The sequence below is a fragment of the Sapajus apella genome, unplaced genomic scaffold (assembly GCF_009761245.1).
Source record: "Sapajus apella isolate SASKATOON/1434 unplaced genomic scaffold, GSC_monkey_1.0 scaffold52, whole genome shotgun sequence".
NCBI classification, from domain to species: Eukaryota; Metazoa; Chordata; class Mammalia; order Primates; family Cebidae; genus Sapajus; species Sapajus apella.
The window spans coordinates 11138066-11159690 of NW_022436992.1; the positions used below are offsets into that span (position 1 = coordinate 11138066).

The 21625-nt window shown below is 45.6% G+C and overlaps 1 protein-coding gene across 1 annotated transcript in view; it reads left to right on the top strand.

The window, feature by feature from the left end:
* USP39 (ubiquitin specific peptidase 39) overlaps positions 1-11225 on the top strand; it is a 36746-nt gene extending 25521 nt beyond the window's left edge. The window contains 4 exon segments of the mRNA XM_032243558.1: positions 2153-2295; positions 6514-6649; positions 9554-9640; positions 10704-11225. Of these exon segments, the coding sequence (XP_032099449.1) occupies positions 2153-2295; positions 6514-6649; positions 9554-9640; positions 10704-10751 (414 nt within the window). The 3' untranslated portion in view covers positions 10752-11225.
* Positions 11226-21625: the final 10400 nt, after the last annotated feature.

Sequence of the window (21625 nt, forward strand, 5' to 3'; positions counted from 1 at the left end):
AGACGGAGTTTCACTCATGTTACCCAGGCTAGAGTGCAATGGCGTGATCTCGGCTCACCGCAACCTCCGCCTCCCGGGTTCAGGCAATTCTCCTGCCTCAGCCTCCTGAGTAGCTGGGATTACAGGCACGTGCCACCATGCCCAGCTAATGTTTTGTATTTTTAGTAGAGACGGGGTTTCACCATGTTGACCAGGATGGTCTCGATCTCTTGACCTCGTGATCCACCTGCCTCCGCCTCCCAAAGTGCTGGGATTACAGGCTTGAGCCACCGCACCCGGCCATTTTTGTATTTTTAGTAGCGAGAGGGTATCACCATCTTGGCCAGGCTGGTCTCGAACTCCTGGTCTTGTGATTCACTCACCTCAGCCTCCCAAAGTGCTGGGATTACAGGCATGAGCCACCGTGCCCAGGCTCTTTTTTTGAAACAGTGTTTCACTCTTGTTGCCCAGGCTGGAGTACAGTGGTGCAATCTTGGCTCACTGCAACCTCTGCCTTCTGGGTTCAAGCAGTTCTCCTGCCTCAGCCTCTCGAGTAGCTGGGATTACAGGCATCCACCACCACACCCGACTCATTTTTAGTAGAGACAGGGTTTCACCATGTTGGCGAGGCTGGTCTCAAACTGACTTCAGGTGATCCACTTACCTCAGTCTCCCAAAGTGCAGAGATTACAGGTGTGAGCCACCACGACTGGCCCATTTTCATTTTATAAATAAGAATCACCACATGTATGTGATGTGTTTATTATAAAGTGTATTGACTTTACTGAGCCTTCCAGACTCTTTGGTACTTCTAGCTGGTCACCCCCAACTCTTAACTTACAATGCCTCTTCTTTTTATTATTTTTTGAGACAGAGTCTTGCTCTATCACCCAGGCTGGCATGCAGTGGCATGATAATGGCTCACTGCAGCCTCAGACTCCTGGGCTCAAGTGATTCTCTCACCTCAGTCTCCTGAGTTGCTGGGGCTATAGACATGCTCCACCACACCCAGCTAAATTTTTTTGTAGAGCAAGATCTCATTAAGTTGCCCAGGCTGGTCTTTAATTCCTGGCCTCAAGGGATCCTCCCATCTCTACACCTCCCAACGTGTTGGGATTACAGGCGTGAACCACTGTGCCCCCTCTTGTACTTCTCATATATCCTTTTTCAGCTTTCTGCCTGCCTCTGGGTAGTATAGAGAAAGGAAGGGCATTTAGGACAGTAGAAACTCCAAAAAATGAGGAGAAAACTTTTTTTTTTTTTTGAGATGGAGTTTCGCTCTTGTCACCCAGGTTGGAGTGCAATGGTGCGATTTTGGCTCACTGCAACCTCTGCCTCCTGGGCTCAAGTGATTCTCCTGCCATGTCTTCCTAAGTAGCTGGATTTCAGGCGCCTGCCACCATGCCCAGCTAAGTTTTGTATTTTTAGTAGAGATGGGGTTTCACCATGTTGGCAAGGCTGGTCTCAAACTCTGACCTCAGGCGATCCACCCATCTCCGCCTCCCAAAGTGCTGGGATTACAGGTGTGAGCCGCCGTGCCTGGCCTTATTTTTTTTTTTTGGAGATGAAGTCTTACTCTGTTGCCTAGGCTGGAGTGCAGTGGTGTGATCTTGGCTCACTGCAATCTCCACCTCCCAGGTTCAAGCGATTCTCCTGCCTTAGCCTCCCGAGTAGCGGGGACTACAGGCGCCTGCCACCATGCCCAGCTCATTTTTGTATTTTTTTTATTAGAGACGGGGTTTCACCATGTTGGCCAGGATGGTTTCGATCTCTGGCCTCAAGTGATCTGCCCGCCTCAACCTCCCAAAGTGTTGGAGATACAGACATGAGCCACCGTGCCTGGTTTATATAAATATTTTTAAGTATAGATGGAGTTTCACCATGTTGTCAAGGCTGGTCTTGAACTCCTGTGCTGAAGTGATCCCCTTGCCTCGGCCTCCTATAGTGATAGGATTACAGGCGTGAGCCACCAGGCTTGACCTCTTTTTTAAAAATTACCCTTAGCTAAACTGCTCATCCTAAGCCTGACATAATTTCTGGGACCAGGTGTCTTGTGAACTCTAGGTATGAGGCAAAATTATATTTTAAGAAACCAAAACTAAAAACACATACCCCTGCTTCAATACCTGCTGAACTTCAGCACTAATTTGAGAATTTTTTTTCCTTTCTCTAGGAATATAAGACTTACAAGGAGAACTTTCTAAAACGCTTCCAGCTTACCAAGCTGCCTCCATATTTAATCTTTTGTATCAAGAGATTCACTAAGAACAACTTCTTTGTTGAGAAGAATCCAACTATTGTCAATTTCCCTATTACGTAAGTAACATCCTGCCTCACTTGCTCTCACGGGGAGTGAGCCTGAATTTCTTCTTTTATGTTTTTAGCAGTATTAATTTTGGACTGTCTTAGTTGGGGATTACAAGGAACAGAGCCTACCTATACTATGTAAGTTAAGAGTTTTTATTGGAAGGATACACTTCTTTCAGGGACCACAAAGAAAATTACTAGGGGGCAATCCCTATTTTATCTTCTCTCCTGTTGCTGGCTGGGAATTATAGTCCTCCTGCATAGAGGAGAAGAAATAATTCAAGTAGGATAGGACAGGTAGGATTCTGGTTTTGAAGATGTCCCAAATAGTGAGCGTCTGCCCATCTATTGGCTGACCATCATACCTTCTTGCACACCAGAGTTGTACTAGATGCTTTTAGTCTCCTTCCTTCCAACTCATAAAACCTCTGCAAGATCCCTTTGGGGTAGACTGTTGGTTTTCAGTTCTCAAGAGACAAAGTTTTTTACACTTAAGATGTTGGGCCGAGTGTGGTGGCTCACACCTGTAATCCTTGTACTTTGGGAGGCCGAGGCCGGCAGATCATTTGAGGTCAGGAGTTTGAGACCAGCCTGACTAACATGGTGAAACCCTGTCTCTACTAAAAATACAAAAATTAGCCAGGTGTAGTGACAGGTGCCTATAATCCCAGCTACTCAGGAAGCTCAGGCAGGAGAATCGCTGGAACCCAGGAGGTGGAGGCTGCAGTGAGCTGAGATGGTATCACTACACTCCAGGCTGGGTGACAAAGTGTGACTGTGCTCAGAAAAGAAAGTAAGAAAATAGTTTCAGTTTTAAATTCTTTTTTATTTTTTTCGAGACGGAATGTCACTCTGTCACCCAGGCTGGAGTGCAATGATGCAATCTCAGCTTGCTGCAACCTCTGCCTCCTGGGTTCTAGCAATTCTCCTGCCTGAGCTTCCCGAGTAGCTGGGATTATAGGCGCCTGTCACTACGCCTGGCTAATTTTTGTATTTTTAGTAGAGACAAAGTTTCACCATGTTAGTCAGGCTGGTCTCGAACTCCTGACCTCAAATAATCTGCCTGCCTCGGCCTCCCAAAGTGCTGGGATTACAGGAGTGAGCTACCATGCCCAGCTTTCAGTTTTAAATTCTATGTAGCATTTAAGAAGGTAGTATCTAAATATAAGAGCCCTGAGTTTTAGGCTGTCAGTGGTGGGACCTCAGACCCATTGTTTACATGTTTTCTGGATGTGTTCTCACATAGATAAAATGAGAGACTTGGACTAGATGGGCCTGAGCTCTAGGGGTTCGTCCAGGTGTAATATCTTATAGTATTGCCAGAACTCTTAGAACCATGGCAGGTGAGGAGAGAGAACATTTGCAGTTGAGAATTACAGGAGAATTTCTTTTTCTCTTTTCCCACACTTTTCTCCACTAACATCTTACTTGTGAGATAGTAGAATGGAATTGGGGGACATGGAGGTTTGTTCTGTACCACCTTGAGCAGGACAACAGAGGTGCTTTCTTTGAAATTCCGTGCATCTGGGTTTTATTTCATCACTAGCCTCTTGTGAATTGCCAGTCACCTGTCTGTTCCTGGTAGGTAGGGGCAGTCTTCATTCCCAGGGCAGCTACAGAGGGAGGAAGACTGTGTATCCGGCTCAGTCGCCCCAGAAATTTCCTTGCCTGTTGGTTTCTTTTATATTGAGCCTAGAGTATATTTTCCTACGAGTTGCATTTGGGTTTTTGGCAAGTGTGACTCCAGTAGTTTGTCCTTCAAAACTTACTTCAGAGGAAGTAAGAAAGCTTACTTCAGAGAAGTTAAGAAAAAGATTGCTTCTTAACTAGGCAGTCTTTAACTGAACATCAAATTGTGACTGATTCTGAAAACCTGCACTTTAATTACTTTATGCACTGTGATTACTTTGAGTAACATGATGCTGGATCATTTCATTGTCCTTACTTCTTGAAAAGGATCGTTTTCATCCCTGTCTTCTCATGCGTTTTATTCATAACACATCCTCTTGTCAGTTGTCAGACTTACAGTGTTTAGGCGCCCCCTGCTTATTTGGGGGTATTTTTGAGGGCAGGTTTAAAATTTCACTTTCAGGTAATTAGCCGTTCTTTTAACTGGTCTGTTGCAGTGGCTGGGAGAGGAGTATAGTTTGGTCCTTTAGGCTGGGCGAAGTGGCTGACGTCTATAATGTCATCACTTTGGGAGGTGGAGGTGGGAGGATTGCTTGAGCTCAGGAGTTTGAGACCAGGCCAGACAACATACAACATAGCAAAATCTTGTCTCTATTAAAAAAAAAAAAAGAATAGTTTGCTCCTTTTCCTATTTATTAAAACAAAATGAAAAAGAAAAACAACAACAACAACAAAATGATTAAATGTAGGTATTTGTCTTTTGCCACATGGACAGTTTTGGTTCAGTCATGAAATCTTGAGTATACTCCATAAGACTTCTCTGATACCCATTCAGACAAGTCTAGTCAGCTTTTGTTCAAGCAGAAGAGAAAATAAAATGAGAAGTCAGCTTTTAGCAGCAGGAAGGCAGGTTGGCTATCTAGAGCTCACATGGACTCAGACTCATATCTCCATTTTCCTTTTTGTTTTTTTTTTGAGGCAGAGTCTCACTCTGTCGCTCAGGCTGGAGGGCAGTGGCGTAAATGCGGCTTACTGCAACCTCCACCCCCCGGGTTCAAGCAGTTCTGCCCCAGCCTCCTGAGTAGTTGGGACTATCGGTACACACCGCCATGCCTGGCTAATTTGATTTTTTGTATTTTAGTAGAGACTGGGTTTACCATGTTGCCCAGGCTGGTTTCGAATTCCTGAGCTCAGGCAATCCACCTGTCTTGGCCTCCCAAAGTGTTGGTATTACAAGCGTGAGCCATTGCACCTGGCCTCCATTTTCTTAACAATGAATATTTATATTTATTGCAGTCTGACTGCATCATGTATAGGACACTGTCAGTCTGTAGAAACAAATAGCTGTAACCAATACATAGAAAGCTACATATAATCATTACAACAAAGTTGTGTATTGTTTATTACCACATGGTTTATATTTAAAACTGTATTTTTGAACAGTTAATATGGTCACGGTCTAAATTCACAGGGAGATAAATAACTGGATGTGACCACCGTTAGCTGTTTCTTGTGAACCCTTCCAGTGATAACACGTTTTTGTTTCATGTAATAAGTTGTAGCACATCAGACAGTTTTTATGATGTAATGTCTTTTTATTTTATCTTGTATTAAGTTTTTATAAATATGTGTAGGCTCCAAAATGATATATTTGTCCTAAAATTATGTATGTATTCTCTTAATATTCTTGTTAACTGTCTATGTATTTTCCTTTTTAACTATTTGAAAGTTCTTCTTGGCCAGTGTAGTGGCTCATGCCTGTAATCCCTGCACCTTGGGAGGCAGAGGCAGGCGGATCACCTGAGGTCGGGAGTTTGAGACCAGCCTGGGCAACATGGTGAAACCTGGTCTCTACTAAAAGAGATATGATGAAATCCCATTTCTACTAAAAATAGAAAAATTAGCCTGGCGTGGTGGTATGTGCTTGTCATCCCACCTATTCAGGAGGCTGAGACAGGAGAATTGCTTAAACCCAGGAGGTGGAGGTTACATTGAGCCGAGATTGCACCATTGGAATCCAGCCTGGGCAACAAGAACAAACTCTGTCTCAAAATAAAAGAAAAAGTTCTTGTTTTGGGGTGTTTTTTGAGACAGGGTCTCACTGTTGCCTAGGCTGGAGAGCAGTAGTACGGTCCTGGCCTACTGTAGCCTTAATCTCCTGGGCTCAAGTGATCCTCCCACCTCAGCCTCCTGAGTAGCTAGCACCACATTCATGTACCACCATGCCTGGCTAATATTTTTTTTGTGTGTAGGGGTCTCACTACCTTGCCCAGGCTGGTCTTGAACTCTTGAACTCCTGGGCTTAAGCAGTCCTCCTACCTTAGCCTCTCAAAGTGTTGCGATTATAAGTGTGAGCCACTACCTATCATTCTTCTTTTTTTTTTTTTTTAAGTCATTTGGGATGCTGTGTGAGCTTGTCATTCATGTTGGCATATTTTGTGCATTCCAACACACCTGGACATCCTTGACTCTGCAGGCCTACCCAGAGCAAGGGTCCTAAAATAGGGCTCAACAACTTTGTGGTCCATTTGTGTAGAACAGTTTCCTTAACCTCACACCCTTTGTCCAATTATTCTGGCTTTATTTTCACCATATCAGAAATGTGGATCTGAGAGAATACTTGTCTGAAGAAGTACAAGCAGTACACAAGAATACCACTTATGATCTCATTGCCAACATCGTGCATGACGGGAAACCCTCCGAGGGCTCCTACCGGATCCACGTACTTCATCATGTGAGTGGCTGCTGACTGTCTCACTGCACAGCGTGGCAAAAACAGGTGTTTCTTTGGCATCTGAGAGGCCAGCTCCCTTCAGTTTGTCCTTGCTTGGCCTTGGCTTTGGAACTCTGCAAGTGATAGTGCTGTCAGTAGTTAGTTTAAAGCAGTGGTTCTCAGTTTTGGCTACACATTGGACTTACTTGGGAGCTTTTTTTTTGAGACGGAGTCTTGCTCTGTCCGCCAGGCTGGAGTGCAGTGGCACTCTTTCGGTTCAATGCAACCTCTGCCTCCTGGGTTCAAGCAATTCTCTGCTTCAGCCTCAGCCTCCTGAGTAGCTGGGATTATAGGTATGTGCCACCACACCTGGCTAATTTTTGTATTTTTAGTGGAGATGGGGTTTCATCTTCTTGGCCGGGCTGGTCTTGAACTCCTGACCTTGTGATTCACCCCCCACCCTACCACCTCAGCCTCCCAAAGTGCTGGGATTACATGCATGAGTCACTGCACCCAGCTGGGAGCTTTTTAAAATCCCAATGCCTAGGCATCACACCAGGCTGGTTACATGAAGAGTAGTGGTTTTCAACTGGGGCAGAGGCCAGGGATGTTGGTATATATTTTACAACACAAAGGACAGCCCCTGGTACAAAGAATTATCTGGCCCTAAACATTAATCAGCATAAAGGTTAAAGACTCTGTTAGATTGTCTGGAGGTAGAACCAGGCATTTGATGTCTTCTCTGTTATTTTTAAGTTAATTGAGGTGGGGTCATGCTATGTTGCCTAGGCTGGTCTCAAACTCCTAGGTTCAAGCAGTCCTTCTGCTTTAGCTTCTGAAACTGCTGGGATTATAGGTATGACCCACCGTGCCTGACTGGCATTCGATGTTTTTAAGTTCCCCGAGAGATCCTGATGTGCAGCCAAGGTTGAGAACCTCTGCCCTAGACTAGAGCCTTACCACCCAAAATGGTATGGTTCCTTGGACCAATAGCATCAGCATCAGTCTTGTTAGATATCAGCTTGTTAGAAATGCAGACTCTCAGGCCCCCCAAACCTACTTAATTAGAATCTGCATTTTAACATGACCCTTTGATTTGTAAGAAATTAAAGTCTGTGAAGCACTGGTTTAGAGGCTCCCTTTCAGCTCAAAAATTTTGTGAATTTGTCTCAAGCTGAAAACAGATAAAACATGTACTTGAGATATATTTGATATCACTTAGATTATTGGCATAGATTGTTCTCATTTGATTAGTGTCTTCTGGAACTGTGGGTTTAATCTTAACTAGCTTCTGTTTATCAACTGTGGTTAGACAGTATGCCAATTACTTAATATACACTAATCTCATTTCTTCTCATTAAAACACACCTCCAAGACAGGTGTCAGTATCATCTTTTTTTACAGCGGAGGAGATCTAGGCTCAGAGTTTCAGTAATTGGCCTCAAGTCAGTAGAATTAGGATTTGAACCCAGGTATTCTGCTTCATAGCCCATGTTCTTAACTCAGCCTTGAAGCAGGAATGGGAGCTTGCTTATGTGACCATGAGCTTTCCTTACATTTCTTAGGTTCTCAACTATTGTGATATCCAGAGGATCTAGATTGTTTATATTCTACAATAATAGTCATTGGCATTTCTTAGAACTTTGGTTGGATAAGGCAGGTGGGTGGCCAGAGGTACCTATGCCTTGATCTAGAAACCTTTCCCCTTGTTCATGGAAGCATGTAGTGAGATACGTTTTGCCGTATTTGCAGCACTGGTTTCTTAGGCCAAAGGAATCAGGTTAGGGTGATAGACAGTGTCCAGCAAGAATGCCTTTTCTTGATGACCTGTTGCTTTTTTTTTTTTTTTTTTTTTTTTGGAGACAGGGTCTCACTGTATCACCCAGGCTGCAGTACACTGGCATGATCTTGGCTTACTGCAACCTCCGCCTCCCGGGTTCAAGTGATTCTCCTGCCTCAGCCTCTCGAGTAGCTGGGACTGCAGGTGCCTGCCACCACACCTGGCTAATTTTTGTGTTTTTGGTAGAGATGGGGTTTTACTGTGTTGGCCAGGCTGGTCTTAAACTCCTAACCTCAAGTGATCCACCTGCCTCGACCTCCCAAAATGTTGGGATTACAGGCATGAGCCACTGTGCCCAGCCAGGAATGTCCATATTTAGGTTCTCTCAGTGGTTGACACTATGTACCTCTTAAGTGAGAATGTCTAGTCTGTCATTTCTGAGCAGGAAGGAGAAATCATAGGTGATGATTAGAGGGCTTCCTCTTTTCTCCCCTTTAGTGTCCACTAAATTCTTTTTAAAAAGATGTACAATCGCTTCTCGGCCTTTTGGCTAAGATCAAGTGTAAAAAGATGTACAGAAGTGTTTCAAACTCCATTGTACTTTAAGGGGCCGGCGCAATGCCTCATACCCATAATCCTAGCACTTTAGGAGGCTGAGGTGGGAGGATCATTTGAGACCAGGAGTTAGCCTCGGCAACACAGTGGGACCCCCATCTCTATTTAAAAAAAAATGAGCCAGTTGTGGTTCCAGTCCCAGCTACCTGGGAGGCTGAAGCAGGAGGATTGCTTGAGCCCAGAGGGTTGAGGTTGCAGTGAGCTGTGATTGCACCACCGCACTCCAGCCTGGGTGACAGAGTGAGACCCTGTCTCAAAAAACAAAACAAAACAAACAACAAACAAACAAACAAACAAACTGTACTTTAAAAAATCACTAACAGGAATTGAGTTTGCCATGATTGATATACCCAAAGTCCTGTTGATTGAATCATGCCCTGCAGAAGTCATGTCCCCTCTTCTTTATGACTCTTTGCTGGATCATCTAGTGGCTGTCCTTCTGATTTTTCTAGTCTTGGCTATAATCCTTTCCTTCCATACCCTTTTGGTTTTAGAGAGCAGACTAACCCAGCCTTTCATACTTTTTGCAGGGGACAGGCAAATGGTATGAATTACAAGACCTCCAGGTGACTGACATCCTTCCCCAGATGATCACCCTGTCAGAGGCTTACATTCAGGTGGGTTGGCCATAGGCTTAGTGAGCCACAAATAGGTGGGGTGTGGGGCAGTGAGAAGAGTGGGCCAAGGCAGGAAGAGGGTTAGAGTTAGGACCTTGGTTGGAGGCCAGGTGCCAGTTGGGACGTACTTAGGAGTGAGGTGGGGCCAAAATGTATGACCCTGAAAGTCAAGCAGAGATTTTCAGAAAAGAAGTGTAGGGAGGTGGCCGGGCGTGGTGGCTCACGCCTGTAATCCCAGCACTTTGGGAGGCCGAGGCGGGTGGATCACGAGGTCAAAAGATTGAGACCATCCTGGTCAACATGGTGAAACCCCGTCTCTACTAAAAATACAAAAAAAAATTAGCTGGGCATGGTGGCACGTGCCTGTAATCCCAGCTACTCAGGAGGCTGAGGCAGGAGAATTGCCTGAACCCAGGAGGCGGAGGTTGCGGTGAGCCGAGATTGTGCCATTGCACTCCAGCCTGGGTAACGAGCAAAATTCCATCTCAAAAAAAAAAAAAAAAAAAAAAAAAGAAGTGTAGGGAGGTATACAAAATGTATGAGTGAGCAAAGAAAGTTGTGTTTATGGCCAGGTTAGTTTGGCAGAAGTGTGCGATCTGGTTTCGAGAAAGAAGAACCTAGACTCACCAGGAAGGCTGGCTAGAAATTGACCCTGAAGTGCTCCCCAGAACCCCAGGGCAGAAAGCTCTCTTTGTGACCCCACAACGCTTTCTACCTGCCTTTTGTTTTAGTGCCGACCGTATCGCTTTGCCTGTCTGTCCTCTCCATTGGATTGATCTGTGGAGTACAGAGCATCTCCATCTTCTCTTTATGTAACTGCCCTAGTACCTGGCAACAGAGGGAAGATTGAGACAAAGAAAAGCCATAGCTTTGTAAGAAGAAAGTGATACCTCTCCTTTTAGAGATAACTCTTTTCTCCTCAGTGGCTGTAGCCACTGTAGCAGATTTGTAAATGGGGTGATGAGTTGTCCATGGCCTGGCATGGTAGGTATTTGATGAGTGTCTGTTGACTGAATGCCTCGAATGCCTCCTCCACTTCAGTTTGTGTTTTCATTTCTTACAGATTTGGAAGAGGCGAGATAGCGATGAAACCAACCAGCAGGGGGCTTGAAGGAGACATCTAGGGCTTTGCTTCCTCCCAAGAGCTGTGGCTGATGATGATAAATAAGAATACAGAAGCTGTAGCTGAACACAGGCTGGCTGGTGGGCTCCCTGAACCAGCCCAGCTTGTATGGGTTCTGGCTAAACCAGAGCATCAGGAGCCCACCTGCCTGAGATGGCCCCACACTGTCACCCAGCCGTTCTTTGATCATTTTTTTCTAAATTGATTCTCTCCCATGCATTGAGCTCCCTTCTAGCTTCAGCAGGGCAGAGTCCTCCTCCAGATATGTGTAACTTACATCTGAGTATCTGGGAGTAGCTGAAGGACAGATAATTTCTTCCAAACATCAAGCCTCAGGATTATTGGAGCAAGCAGGAAGCCAGTAACCTTGCTCTGTCTGTTAGAGATGGAGGATTTTCCTATGGTTCCCCTCATTTCCTGATGTGTATTTTCAGATGGATTAAATATTCTCCTGTTTCTAAACCAGCCTCTTGTTTTATATCTTTTCCTTTGGTGATTGGCTAAGGGAAATATTTTCCTTGGTAATCTTCACAAACTCTCTCCCCTGCAGTCTGACTCTGGCAGACATCATGCTTGCCCTTTACTGTCAGCTTGTGTGTGATGTGTCAGTTAGGATGCATCTGTTTCTAAGTAAGAAAATACCTGAGTCAGGGGATACATTGTTATTGTGCTTAACCAGAAGGTTGGAGGTGGGCAGTTTCCAGCTGCAGGGCAGGTGTGAGTAAGGGAAGAGGGAAGAAAGGAAACAGGAAGGGCTTCTCACTGCAGTGCAATTCTGAAGTCTCAGCCAGGCCAATGTGGAGCCCCAGGGCAAAGATTACCTGTCAGACAATTCAGCAGAGACGGCTCCCAGCAAGCTGAGTTGTGGGCTTTGAGCAGCCTGGAAGAAGGGTGGCCTTAGCATGAGCACTGTGGCAGATTCAAAGATGTGGGAAGCAGCTAGAGGCAGCCAGCCAGCCACAGCAAGTTCTCTTGAAGCCATGCCCTCCTGTGGTGCTACCCTTTACCTGGACACAACCCTGTACTCGCTTTCCTCTGCCTCTCTGGCAGCTCCAGTATTTCCTTTGCAGGCTTATCTCTTCTATCTAGCCACAAGATTCAGTGCTAAGCCCACTCTTCTTGCTGTTTACTTTTTCCCTAGGGCATTTCAACTATTCCTGGGGCTTCACTTACCATTTTTATGGAAATGACTCATAAACACATCTTTTTTTTTTTTTTTTTTTTTTTTTCTTTTGAAACGGAGATTCATTCTTATTGCCCAGGCTGGGGTGCAGTGTTGTGATCTCTGCTCACTGCAACCTCCACCTTCCAGGTTCAAGGGATTCTCCTGCCTCAGCCTCCTGAGTAGCTAGGATTACAGGCACCTGCCACCAGGCCTGGCTAATTTTTGTATTTTTAGTAGAGACAGGGTTTCACCATGTTGGTCAGGCTGATCTCGAACTCCTGACCTCTGGTGATCCACCCACCTCGGCCTCCCAAAGTGGTGGGATTACAGGCATGAGCCACCAGGCCCGGCCATAAACACATCTTAATACCAGATGTCTCTAAATGCTTGAACTTGCTCTGTTGCCCAGGCTGGAGTGCAGTGGCATGATCTCAGCTTACTGCAGCCTCTGCTTCCCAGTGTCAAGGGATTTCCAGTTAATTTTTGTATTTTTAGTAGAGACGGGGTTTCACCATGTTGGCCAGGCTGGTCTTGAACTCCTGACCTCAAGTGATCCACTTGCCTTGGCCTCCCAAACTACTGGGATTACAGGTGTCAGTCACAGTGCCCAGCCCTATTTTTGGTGTTTTAAAGTCAACTCAAACTTAACATTGTTCAGAACTGAGCCTGCCAGGCGTGGTGGCTCCTGCCTGTAATCCTAGTGTGATATTGTGCTGGCCTGGAGCCAGAACCTGAGCAACGCTATTTTTATAAAATGCAAAACTGATTTTAAATAAGTTGCAATGGCTGCCCCATTCTCCTCACAATAACTACTGTTCTTGGCCTCTGTAAATAGAACTGCTAGTTTGTTCTGCAAAACTATATAAAGCTGCTTACCTTTTCTTATCAGTAACTGCTAAAATCTGTGACTTCTATCACCACCCAGACAATGTGTAAACAAATGTATATCTTGACTTCTGTAAACCACTGAAGTAACAAACAGAATGACAAAAGTCCCCTAGACCTTGGAATGTCCAGAGACCCCCGCCCTTGTCTCCGCCCAGGAGGTGAATCACAGAATCCCCTAGCCCTTGGAATGTCCGAAAGCTTTTCATCCCCATCCCCGCTCCTCACCCCCACACCCAAGGTGATTTTTCGGGTATAAAAAGTCGTGGCACCTTCCTTTTGACACCACAGGTTGGAGAGACGTGAGTCCTCTGTGGTCGCCGGCATAATAAGTGACCCTGCAATCTGGCATACTTTTGTCTTGGTGATAACTTTCTACGTTCCGGTCAAATATAACACTAGCACTTGGGGAGGCTAAGGTGGAAGGATTGTTTGAGGCCATGAGTTCAAGACTAGCCTGGCCAACATAGCGAACCCCCATCTCTACAGTAACAAAAGTTAGCTGGGCATGGTGGTATAGGCCTGTAGTTCCCCCTACTTGGGAGGCTGAGGCAGGAGGATCCTTTGAGGCAGGAGTTTGACACGGCAGCAAACCATGATTGCACCACTGCACTCCAGCCTGGGCAACAGAGCAGGGCAACAGAGAAAGACCTTGTCTTTACTACAAAAAAAAAATTGAGCTTGTGAGTTTCCCTGTCTTTTTTTCTTTTTTTCCCTTTTTTGACAGTCTATGCTCTGTCGCCCAGGCTGGAGTGCAGTGGCGTGATCTTGGCTCACTGTCAACCTTTGCCTCCTCAGTTCAAGTGATTCTCCTGCTTCAGCCTCCCAAGTAGGTGGGACTACAGGCAGTGTGCCTGGCTAATTTTTGTATTTTTAATAGAGACGGTTTCACCATGTTGGTAAGGCTGGTGTCGAACTCCCGACCTCAGGTGATGCACCGGCCTCAGCCTCCCAAAATGCTGGAATTACAGGCATGAGCCACCGTGCCTGGTCATGAGTTTCCCTTCCAAACTTGGCTATTTTTGAGGTGAAGATTTTACTATCTAGTTACAGAAATTCATGTATAATAATCTGTTCAGGGAAAGTTTAATTTCAATAATTATTAACTATAACGGGTTTGTAGTAACAAGGGATTAGTTAGTAACAAGTAAAGAATGTAGGAATAACAGATACTAAGAGCTGCCACTACCCCTGGGGCTGACAGCGTCCAAAGCCGAGATCCAGACCTTGCTAAAAATATGCCCCCTGGACCTTGTTAAAAATCTGCTTTATAGTGTGCTGGGGAAAGCTATTTACAGGAGGTCTTCCTGGAGGCCTCTGCTACAAAACTGTCCAGGGAGGAAAGAGTGCCAGGTCCCCTCTCTACTGGGTGCCCATGCTGCTCAAATGTATATGTTGTCTCCAAAAGCCAAGAAAAACCTATCAAACATTGTGCCTGTGTGTGTGTGTGTTAGGTGGTATAGGGTACAGCCACCTGTCTTACCTTGGAGAGGATATTTTGAGATAACCCTACACTATTGACTTCCCAGAAGTGTCTCTGAGGTGGCAGGCCCTGCATTGTTTTTGGGTGTAACTCCCAACTTCTGATTTGTCTTACTGAGACACCTAAAGCACTTGGTACTTTCTCCTCATCAGATCTAACAGCATAGTGTCATCACTGTAGTGGAATAGTGTGATACTGTGTGGATTGTTAAGATGATCCAGATCTTTGTGAACCGATTATGCTAGACTAGAGCAGAACTGACACAGTCCTGAGGTAACACAATGAAGGTATATTGTTGGCCCTGCCAGGTAAAAGCAAACTACTTGTGGTGATCCTTATAAATTGGTGTGGAGGGGTTTGATCCTAACTTGGTAGCTGCATACCAGGTGCCAGGAGCTGTTCTGTATCCGTAAAGATGCTACATCTGGCCCCGGGCATGGTAGCTTACAGATGCAATCCCAGAAGTTTGGGAAGTCAAGGCAAGAGGATTGCTTGAGCCCAGGAGTTTGAGACCAGCTTGAGCAACAAAGTGAGACCCCATCCCTACAAAAAAATTTAGCCAGGCATGGTGGCATGCACCTGTGGTCCCAGCTACATGGGAGACTGAGGCAGGAGGATCACTTGAGTCAAGGCTGCAGGGGGCTGAGTTTGAGCTCTGGGTGACAGACTGAGACATTGTCTCAAAAAAGAAAAGAAAAAGATACTACATTTGGGATAGCAGCTTCAGTTGGAGTCGCTCTGATTAAGTTTACAATAGTCCGTGGACATTGTCCAAGATGTATCAAACTTCTGCACAGGCCTTTGCCACTATCATTTTAGTCTAAGCTATTGCCAGTTTCTGTTTGCAGTGGTCTCAATAGGCCTCTCCACGTTTCCTCGCCGCCTACCCCCAGTTTATCCACGCTTTAGCTAGAGTAATCTTTTAAAACACAAACCTGAGTCATTTCTCCCCCATACTCTGATCTCACCCTTAGAGACACTTCATTGGCTCTTAGGATGATGACTGAAATCCTCAGCTGCTAGCCTCTAATTTCTCAGGAAGTTTCTACTTTTTTTGTTTGTTTGAGACAGGGTCTAGCACTGCTGCCCAGGCTGGAGGGTAGTGGCACCATCTTGGCTCACTGCAACCTCCGCCTCCTAGGCTCCAGCCATCCTCCCACCTCAGCCTCCTGAGTATCTGGGCCCATGGGCTTTCACCACCACACTGGGCTCATTTTTAAAACCTTTTTTGTAGAGATGGGGTTTCACCATGTTGCCTAGGGTGTATTCAAACTTGTGAGCTCAAGTGATGTGCCTGCCTCGGCCACCTAAAGTACTGGAATTACAGGCATGAGCCACCATGCCTGGCCCCTGCTTGTTCTTGATCCCAGGCTCACTGAGCTTCATTCTATTGCTCAGATGTGCCACATGACATGAGGCCTCTGTACCATCTGCTTCCTCTGTGAGGGCTGCTCGTTCTTTCCCTTTTAATTCCTTCTCCTCCCTGACCTTCATACCCATGATACCCTGTATATCTCTAATTGATAGCCCTTATTGCACCTGAAGAATTTTTTTTTTTTCTGTGATTTTTTTGGTTAAGGCCTATTTTCCCAACTAAACTCTCAAGTTACAAAGGATAGATAGAAACTTTTGTCCCTACTCCTAGGGAAAAGCTTGGCACTTGAAAGTCAATCACCCATATTTTTTTGAGCAGATGCTTTAGTATTTAACCTGTTCTCTGTGTTGTCCTCTTGCACAAATGATTTTCTCTATACGCATCCAAGATGGTGAAAAGAGGTATTGTCACTTAAAAGTTTGGGGACTATTTCTTGGAGCTGACTGTCATATCCTGTGTGATCTCGAGGTCCTTTGTGGGTGGCACATGGCTTGCTTCCACCACTGCTGTCTGGGCTGGGGGCCTGGCCTGCATGTCTTCACAGCCAATCCCAGCGTGACCTTCGTCTTTTGGAGACCTCAAGCCCTGGCCAGAGTGTGAGCCACACATGTGGAAGAAGTGAAATTCAATTCATTTTTCTTAGCATGACCCTACAGCCAGAAGTCACAGAGGAAAAGATAGACATGGAAAAAATACCTCAGATACATGTTAGAGAAAAATTTGCAATGTATAGGAAAGTAAATAAATGAGTATACCTAGTTTTTAATTTTAATTTTCAATTAAAGAGACAGTCTCGCTCTGTCACCCAGACTAGAGTGCAGTGGTGTGATCTTGGCTCACTGCAACCTCTACCTCCCAGGTTCAAGTGATTCTCCTGCCTCAGCCTCCCAAGTAGCTGGGACTACAGGCATGTGCCACCATACCCGGCTAATTTTTGTATTTTTTTTTTTGTAGAGATGGGGTTTCACTGTGTTAGCCAGGATGGTCTCAATCTCCTGACCTCGTGATCCACCCACCTCAGCCTCCCAAAGTGCTGGGATTGTAGGTGTTAGCCACTGCGCCTGGCCCTTAGTTTATTTTTACTGGCAAAACAATAAGAAAAAGAAATCTAAACAGAAAATTGGGCAAAAATCCCAAGCAGGCATCTCACAAAAGATGAAATACAAACGGCTGGTAAATATGTGAAAAGGTATTTATTTGGTAACTAACGAAATGCATGGCTGGGTGTGGTGGCTCACACCTGTAATCCCAGCCAAGGTAGATGGATCACGAGGTCAGGAGATTGAGACCATCCTGGCCAACATGGTGAAACCCGGTCTTTACTAAAAATACAAAAAATTACCTGTGTGTGGTGGTGCATGCCTGTATTCCCAGCTATTCAGGAGGCTGAGGCAGGTGAAACGCTTGAACCCATGAGGCGAAGGTTGCAGTGGGCTGAGATCATGCCACTGCACTCCAGCCTGGAGACAGAGCTGGAGTCTGTCTCAAAGAAAAAGACAAAGAAATGCAGATTAGAACAACCATCATGAGACATCATTGAAAAATATTTTGGATTAGCAGAAAGAAAAAAAGGAACAAAACCAAAACAAAACAAATATTTTGGATAGGCTGGGCGAGGTGGCTCACACCTGTGATCCCAGCACTTTAGTGGGCCAAGGCCAGTGGATCATCTGAGGTCAGCAGTTCGAGACCAGCCTGGCCAACATGGTGAAACCACATCTCTACTAAAAAACCAAAAATTAGCCAGGTGTGGTAGTGCATGCCTGTAGTCCCAGCTACTCTGGAGGCTGAGGCAGGAGAATTGTTTGAACCTGGGGGGCAGAGGTTGCAGTGAGCTGAGATATTGCCATTGCACTCCAGCCTGGGTGACAGAGTGAGACTCCCTCTCAAAAAAAACAAAAACAGGCCGGGCGCGGTGGCTCAAGCCTGTAATCCCAGCACTTTGGGAGGCCGAGGCGGGTGGATCACGAGGTCAAGAGATCGAGACCATCCTGGTCAACATGGTGAAAGCCCGTCTCTACTAAAAATACAAAACATTAGCTGGGCATGGTGGTGCGTGCCTGTAATCCCAGCTACTCAGGAGACTGAGGCAGGAGAATTGCCTGAACCCAGGAGGCGGAGATTGCGGTGAGCCGAGATCGCGCCATTGCACTCCAGCCTGGGTAACAAGAGTGAAACTCTGTCTCAAAACAAAAACAAAAACAAAAACAAATATATATATATATATTTCTTGTAGCAACGATTGAAAGATTGTTAATACTCCAGTTTGGTGAGAATGGAAAGAGGCACTTGTTTTCTGTTGGGATAGAAATTGGTATGGCTGGCACAGAGGCCCAGATTGGTAATCCAGCCTCTGTTAAAAGTAAAGGTATCCCCCAAATTTCATGTCTTGGAATTGATTCTAAGAAGATAGACAAACAAAGATGTAAGTGCAAAGATTTTTATTCTTCACAAATCATTGATAAGAGTTGTTTAAAGAAAGTAAGGGCCAGCCATGGTATCTGATGCCTGTGGTCCTAGCACTTAAGGAGGCAGAGGCAGGAGGATTGCTTGAACCCCGGAGTTCCAGGCTACCGTGAGCCGTGATCACACTACCGCACTCTAGCCTGGGAGACAGAGCTGTCATGTGACGATTAGCAATGCTAGTAGACACTTACCTTTGTTGACCCAAAAAGGTTACTGTTAAATGAACACCACAGGTTACAAAGCAGCATGTATAGGATGTTTCTGTTTTTGGAGATCTGCCATATCTGTTTTTGTATATGTGTACAGAAAGCTTTGGAATTATAGATAATAACATGTTAATAATGATTATGTCATAGATTAAAAAATTTCAGTTATTTATTAGGGGGACATAATGTAACTGTCTTTATTTCTCTATAACTGAACTCATTTTGGCTCGTGAGCCTTCAAAACATATTATTTCCATTTCAGAGTAACTCATTCCCTTCTTAATACTCAGCCTCTCTTGGCTGACTAACCACTGACTCCTACTTCCCCTTTCCCTGGGAATATTTACAGATTGCCCTGTGGTGAGCAGAAGCATGGGGTACCAAGTGTTCCCTGGCCCTCCTGGTCTCCCTGCGTGTCTTTCGTCTTGCCTGATTGTCATCTTCTTGTGCCATCATTGCTACATGTCTGATTTCTGCTCATCTCAAGATCCACTAAATCTGCCACAGATTCATGCCCAACCATGGGCTCTTATGGGTGCACCATCTTGTTCAGAGCCAATTCTGCCTGCTTCTAAGTCCATGGGTTGCAGTTGCTCTTCTGTAGCCACATCATGCTGGGGACAGGCCGGCTGCCTAGCTCCATCCTCACCCTTTCTGATGTCCTGTGAGAGGAAGGCTTCTCTTAGAAGCCCACACCCTGGAAAGTGAAGAATAAGTTCCCTCCTCTTGGGCTATAATCCCTCCTGGGACTTCTAAGGGCAGGGGTACAGGATGTTGGACACTTCTCAGGGACCCTTGGAGTCTCAAGTGTAGCCACCTCCTGCCAATTTTTGTCCCCCTACCAGCCAGTCAACTCTTTTTAAAAATTAATTAATTAATCAATTAATTTTGAGATAGGATCTCTCTCTGTCACCCAGGGACAGTGGTATCATCATGGCTCACTGCCGACTTGACCACCCGGATTCAAGTGATCCTCCCACCTCATCCTCCTGAATAGCTAGGACCACAGATACACGCCACCACGCCCAGCTAATTTTTGTATCATTTTTTTTTTCTTTGAGATAGAGTGTTGCTCTTGTTGCCCAGGCTGGAGTGCAGTGGTGTGATTTTGGCTCCCCACAACCTCTTGTCTCCTGTGTTCAAGTGATTCTCCTGCCTCAGCTGCCTGAGTAGCTGGGAATACAGGCGTGTGCCACCACATGTGGCTGATTTTGTATTTTTTTTTTTTTTTTTGAGATGAAGTCTTGCTCTTGTCACCCAGGCTGGAGTGCAGTGGCACAGTCTTGGCTTACTGCAGCCTCCGCCTCCTGCGTTCAAGTGATTCTCCTGCCTCAGCCTCCTGAGTAGCTGGGATTACAGGCGCCTGCCACCACTCCTGGCTAATGCTTGTATTTTTAGTAGAGACAGGGTTTTATCATGTTGGCTAGGCTGGTCTCAAATTCTTGACTTTGCGATCTGTCTGCCTTGGCCTCCCAAAATGCTGGGATTACAGGCATAAGCCATCATGCCCGGCCCTAATGTTGTATATATATATGTTTTTTAGTAGATAACGGGGTTTCACCATGTTGATCAGGCTGATCTCAGTTCTCTGCAACCTCCGCCTCCCAGGTTCAAGTGATTCTCCTGGCTCAGCCTCCCAAGTAGCTGGGATTACAGGTGCCTACCACCATGCCTAGCTAATTTTTGTATTTTTAGTAGAGATGGGGTGTCACCATGTTAGCCAGGATGGTCTCGATCTGCTGACCTCGTGATCTGCCCACCTCGGCCTCCCGAAGTGCTGGGATTACAAGTGTGAGCTACCGTGCCTGGCCAAGTTTTTTTTTATTTTTTATAGAGATAGAGTTTTGCCATGTTGCCCAGGCTAGTCTTGAACTCCTGGGCTCAAGTGATCACCCACCTCAGCCTCCCAAAGTCTGTCAACTCTTGACCTCCTTTTGAGTAAAGCCTTCTTTTTCATTCTCAGGCACTCATTACTACTCTTATTTTTGGGATAAACTATTAATGCCTCCCCTTCTTCAAATATTGGCTTTTCATTGTTCCAATCAAGCTTTTTTTTTTTTTTTTTTTTTTTTTTGGGATGGAGTTTCGCTCTTGTTACCCAGGCTGGAGTGCAATGGCGTGATCTCGGCTCACTGCAACCTCCGCCTCCTGGGTTCAGGCAATTCTCCTGCCCCAGCCTCCTGAGTCGCTGGGATTACAGGCACGCGCCACTATGCCCAGCTAATTTTTTGTATTTTTAGTAGAGACGGGGTTTCACCATGTTGACCAGGATGGTCTCGATCTCTTGACCTCGTGATCCACCCGCCTCGGCCTCCCAAAGTGCGGGGATTACAGGCTTGAGCCACCGCGCCTGGCCTCAAGCTTTTTAATTTATTATTTATTTATTATTATTTTTTAGACAGAGTATCTCACTCTCTCCCCAGCTGGAGTGCAGTGGTGCGATCTCGGCTCACTGCAACCTCCACCTCCTGGGTTCAAGCGAGAATCCTGCCTCAGCCTCCTGAATAGCTGGGATTACAGGTGCCTGCCACCATGTCCAGCTAATTTTTTGTATTTTTAGTAGAGACGGGATTTCGCCATGTTTCGCCTGCCCCGGCTTCCCAAAGTGCTGGGATTACAGGCTTGAGCCACCGCGCCGGCCTTTTATTTTTATTTTTTAAAATTTAAAACACCCTTTTCCTCAGAGAGTTGCATTTTGTAATTGAAACAATGGCTTTAAAGACAGTAGTTAGCAGGCTGGGTGCGGTGGTTCAAGCCTGTAATCCCAGCACTTTGTGGGGCTGAGGTGGGCGGATCATGAAGTCAGGAGTTCGAGACCAGCCTGACCAACATGGTGAAACCCCGTCTCTACTAAAAATACAAAAATTAGCCAGGTGTGGTGGCACACCCCTGAATTCCCAGCTACTTGGGCAGCTGAGGGAGGAGAATCATCTGAACCAGGGACGCGGAGGTTGCAGTAAGCTGAGATTGTGCCACTGCACTGCATACACTCCAGCCTAGGAGACACAGTGAGACTCCATCTCAAAAGCAAAGAAACAAAAAAGACAGGTGTATGATAGAATATGTTAGGAATAATAATAATAATAATAAAAAAAGACGGTAGTTAGCTATAGTTTACAAACATCTACTTAAAAGTTAAAATCCAGGAGCCAATGACTTGAGTATCTCATCCGTAGCCCAAGAGCAGAATGCATAGACAGCTTTTGCTGGTGCTTGAATGGTGGAGGTGTGTAGAGCCAGAGAGTGCGGGGAGAGGACTGAAAAAGCCCCAAGCTCAGTGTC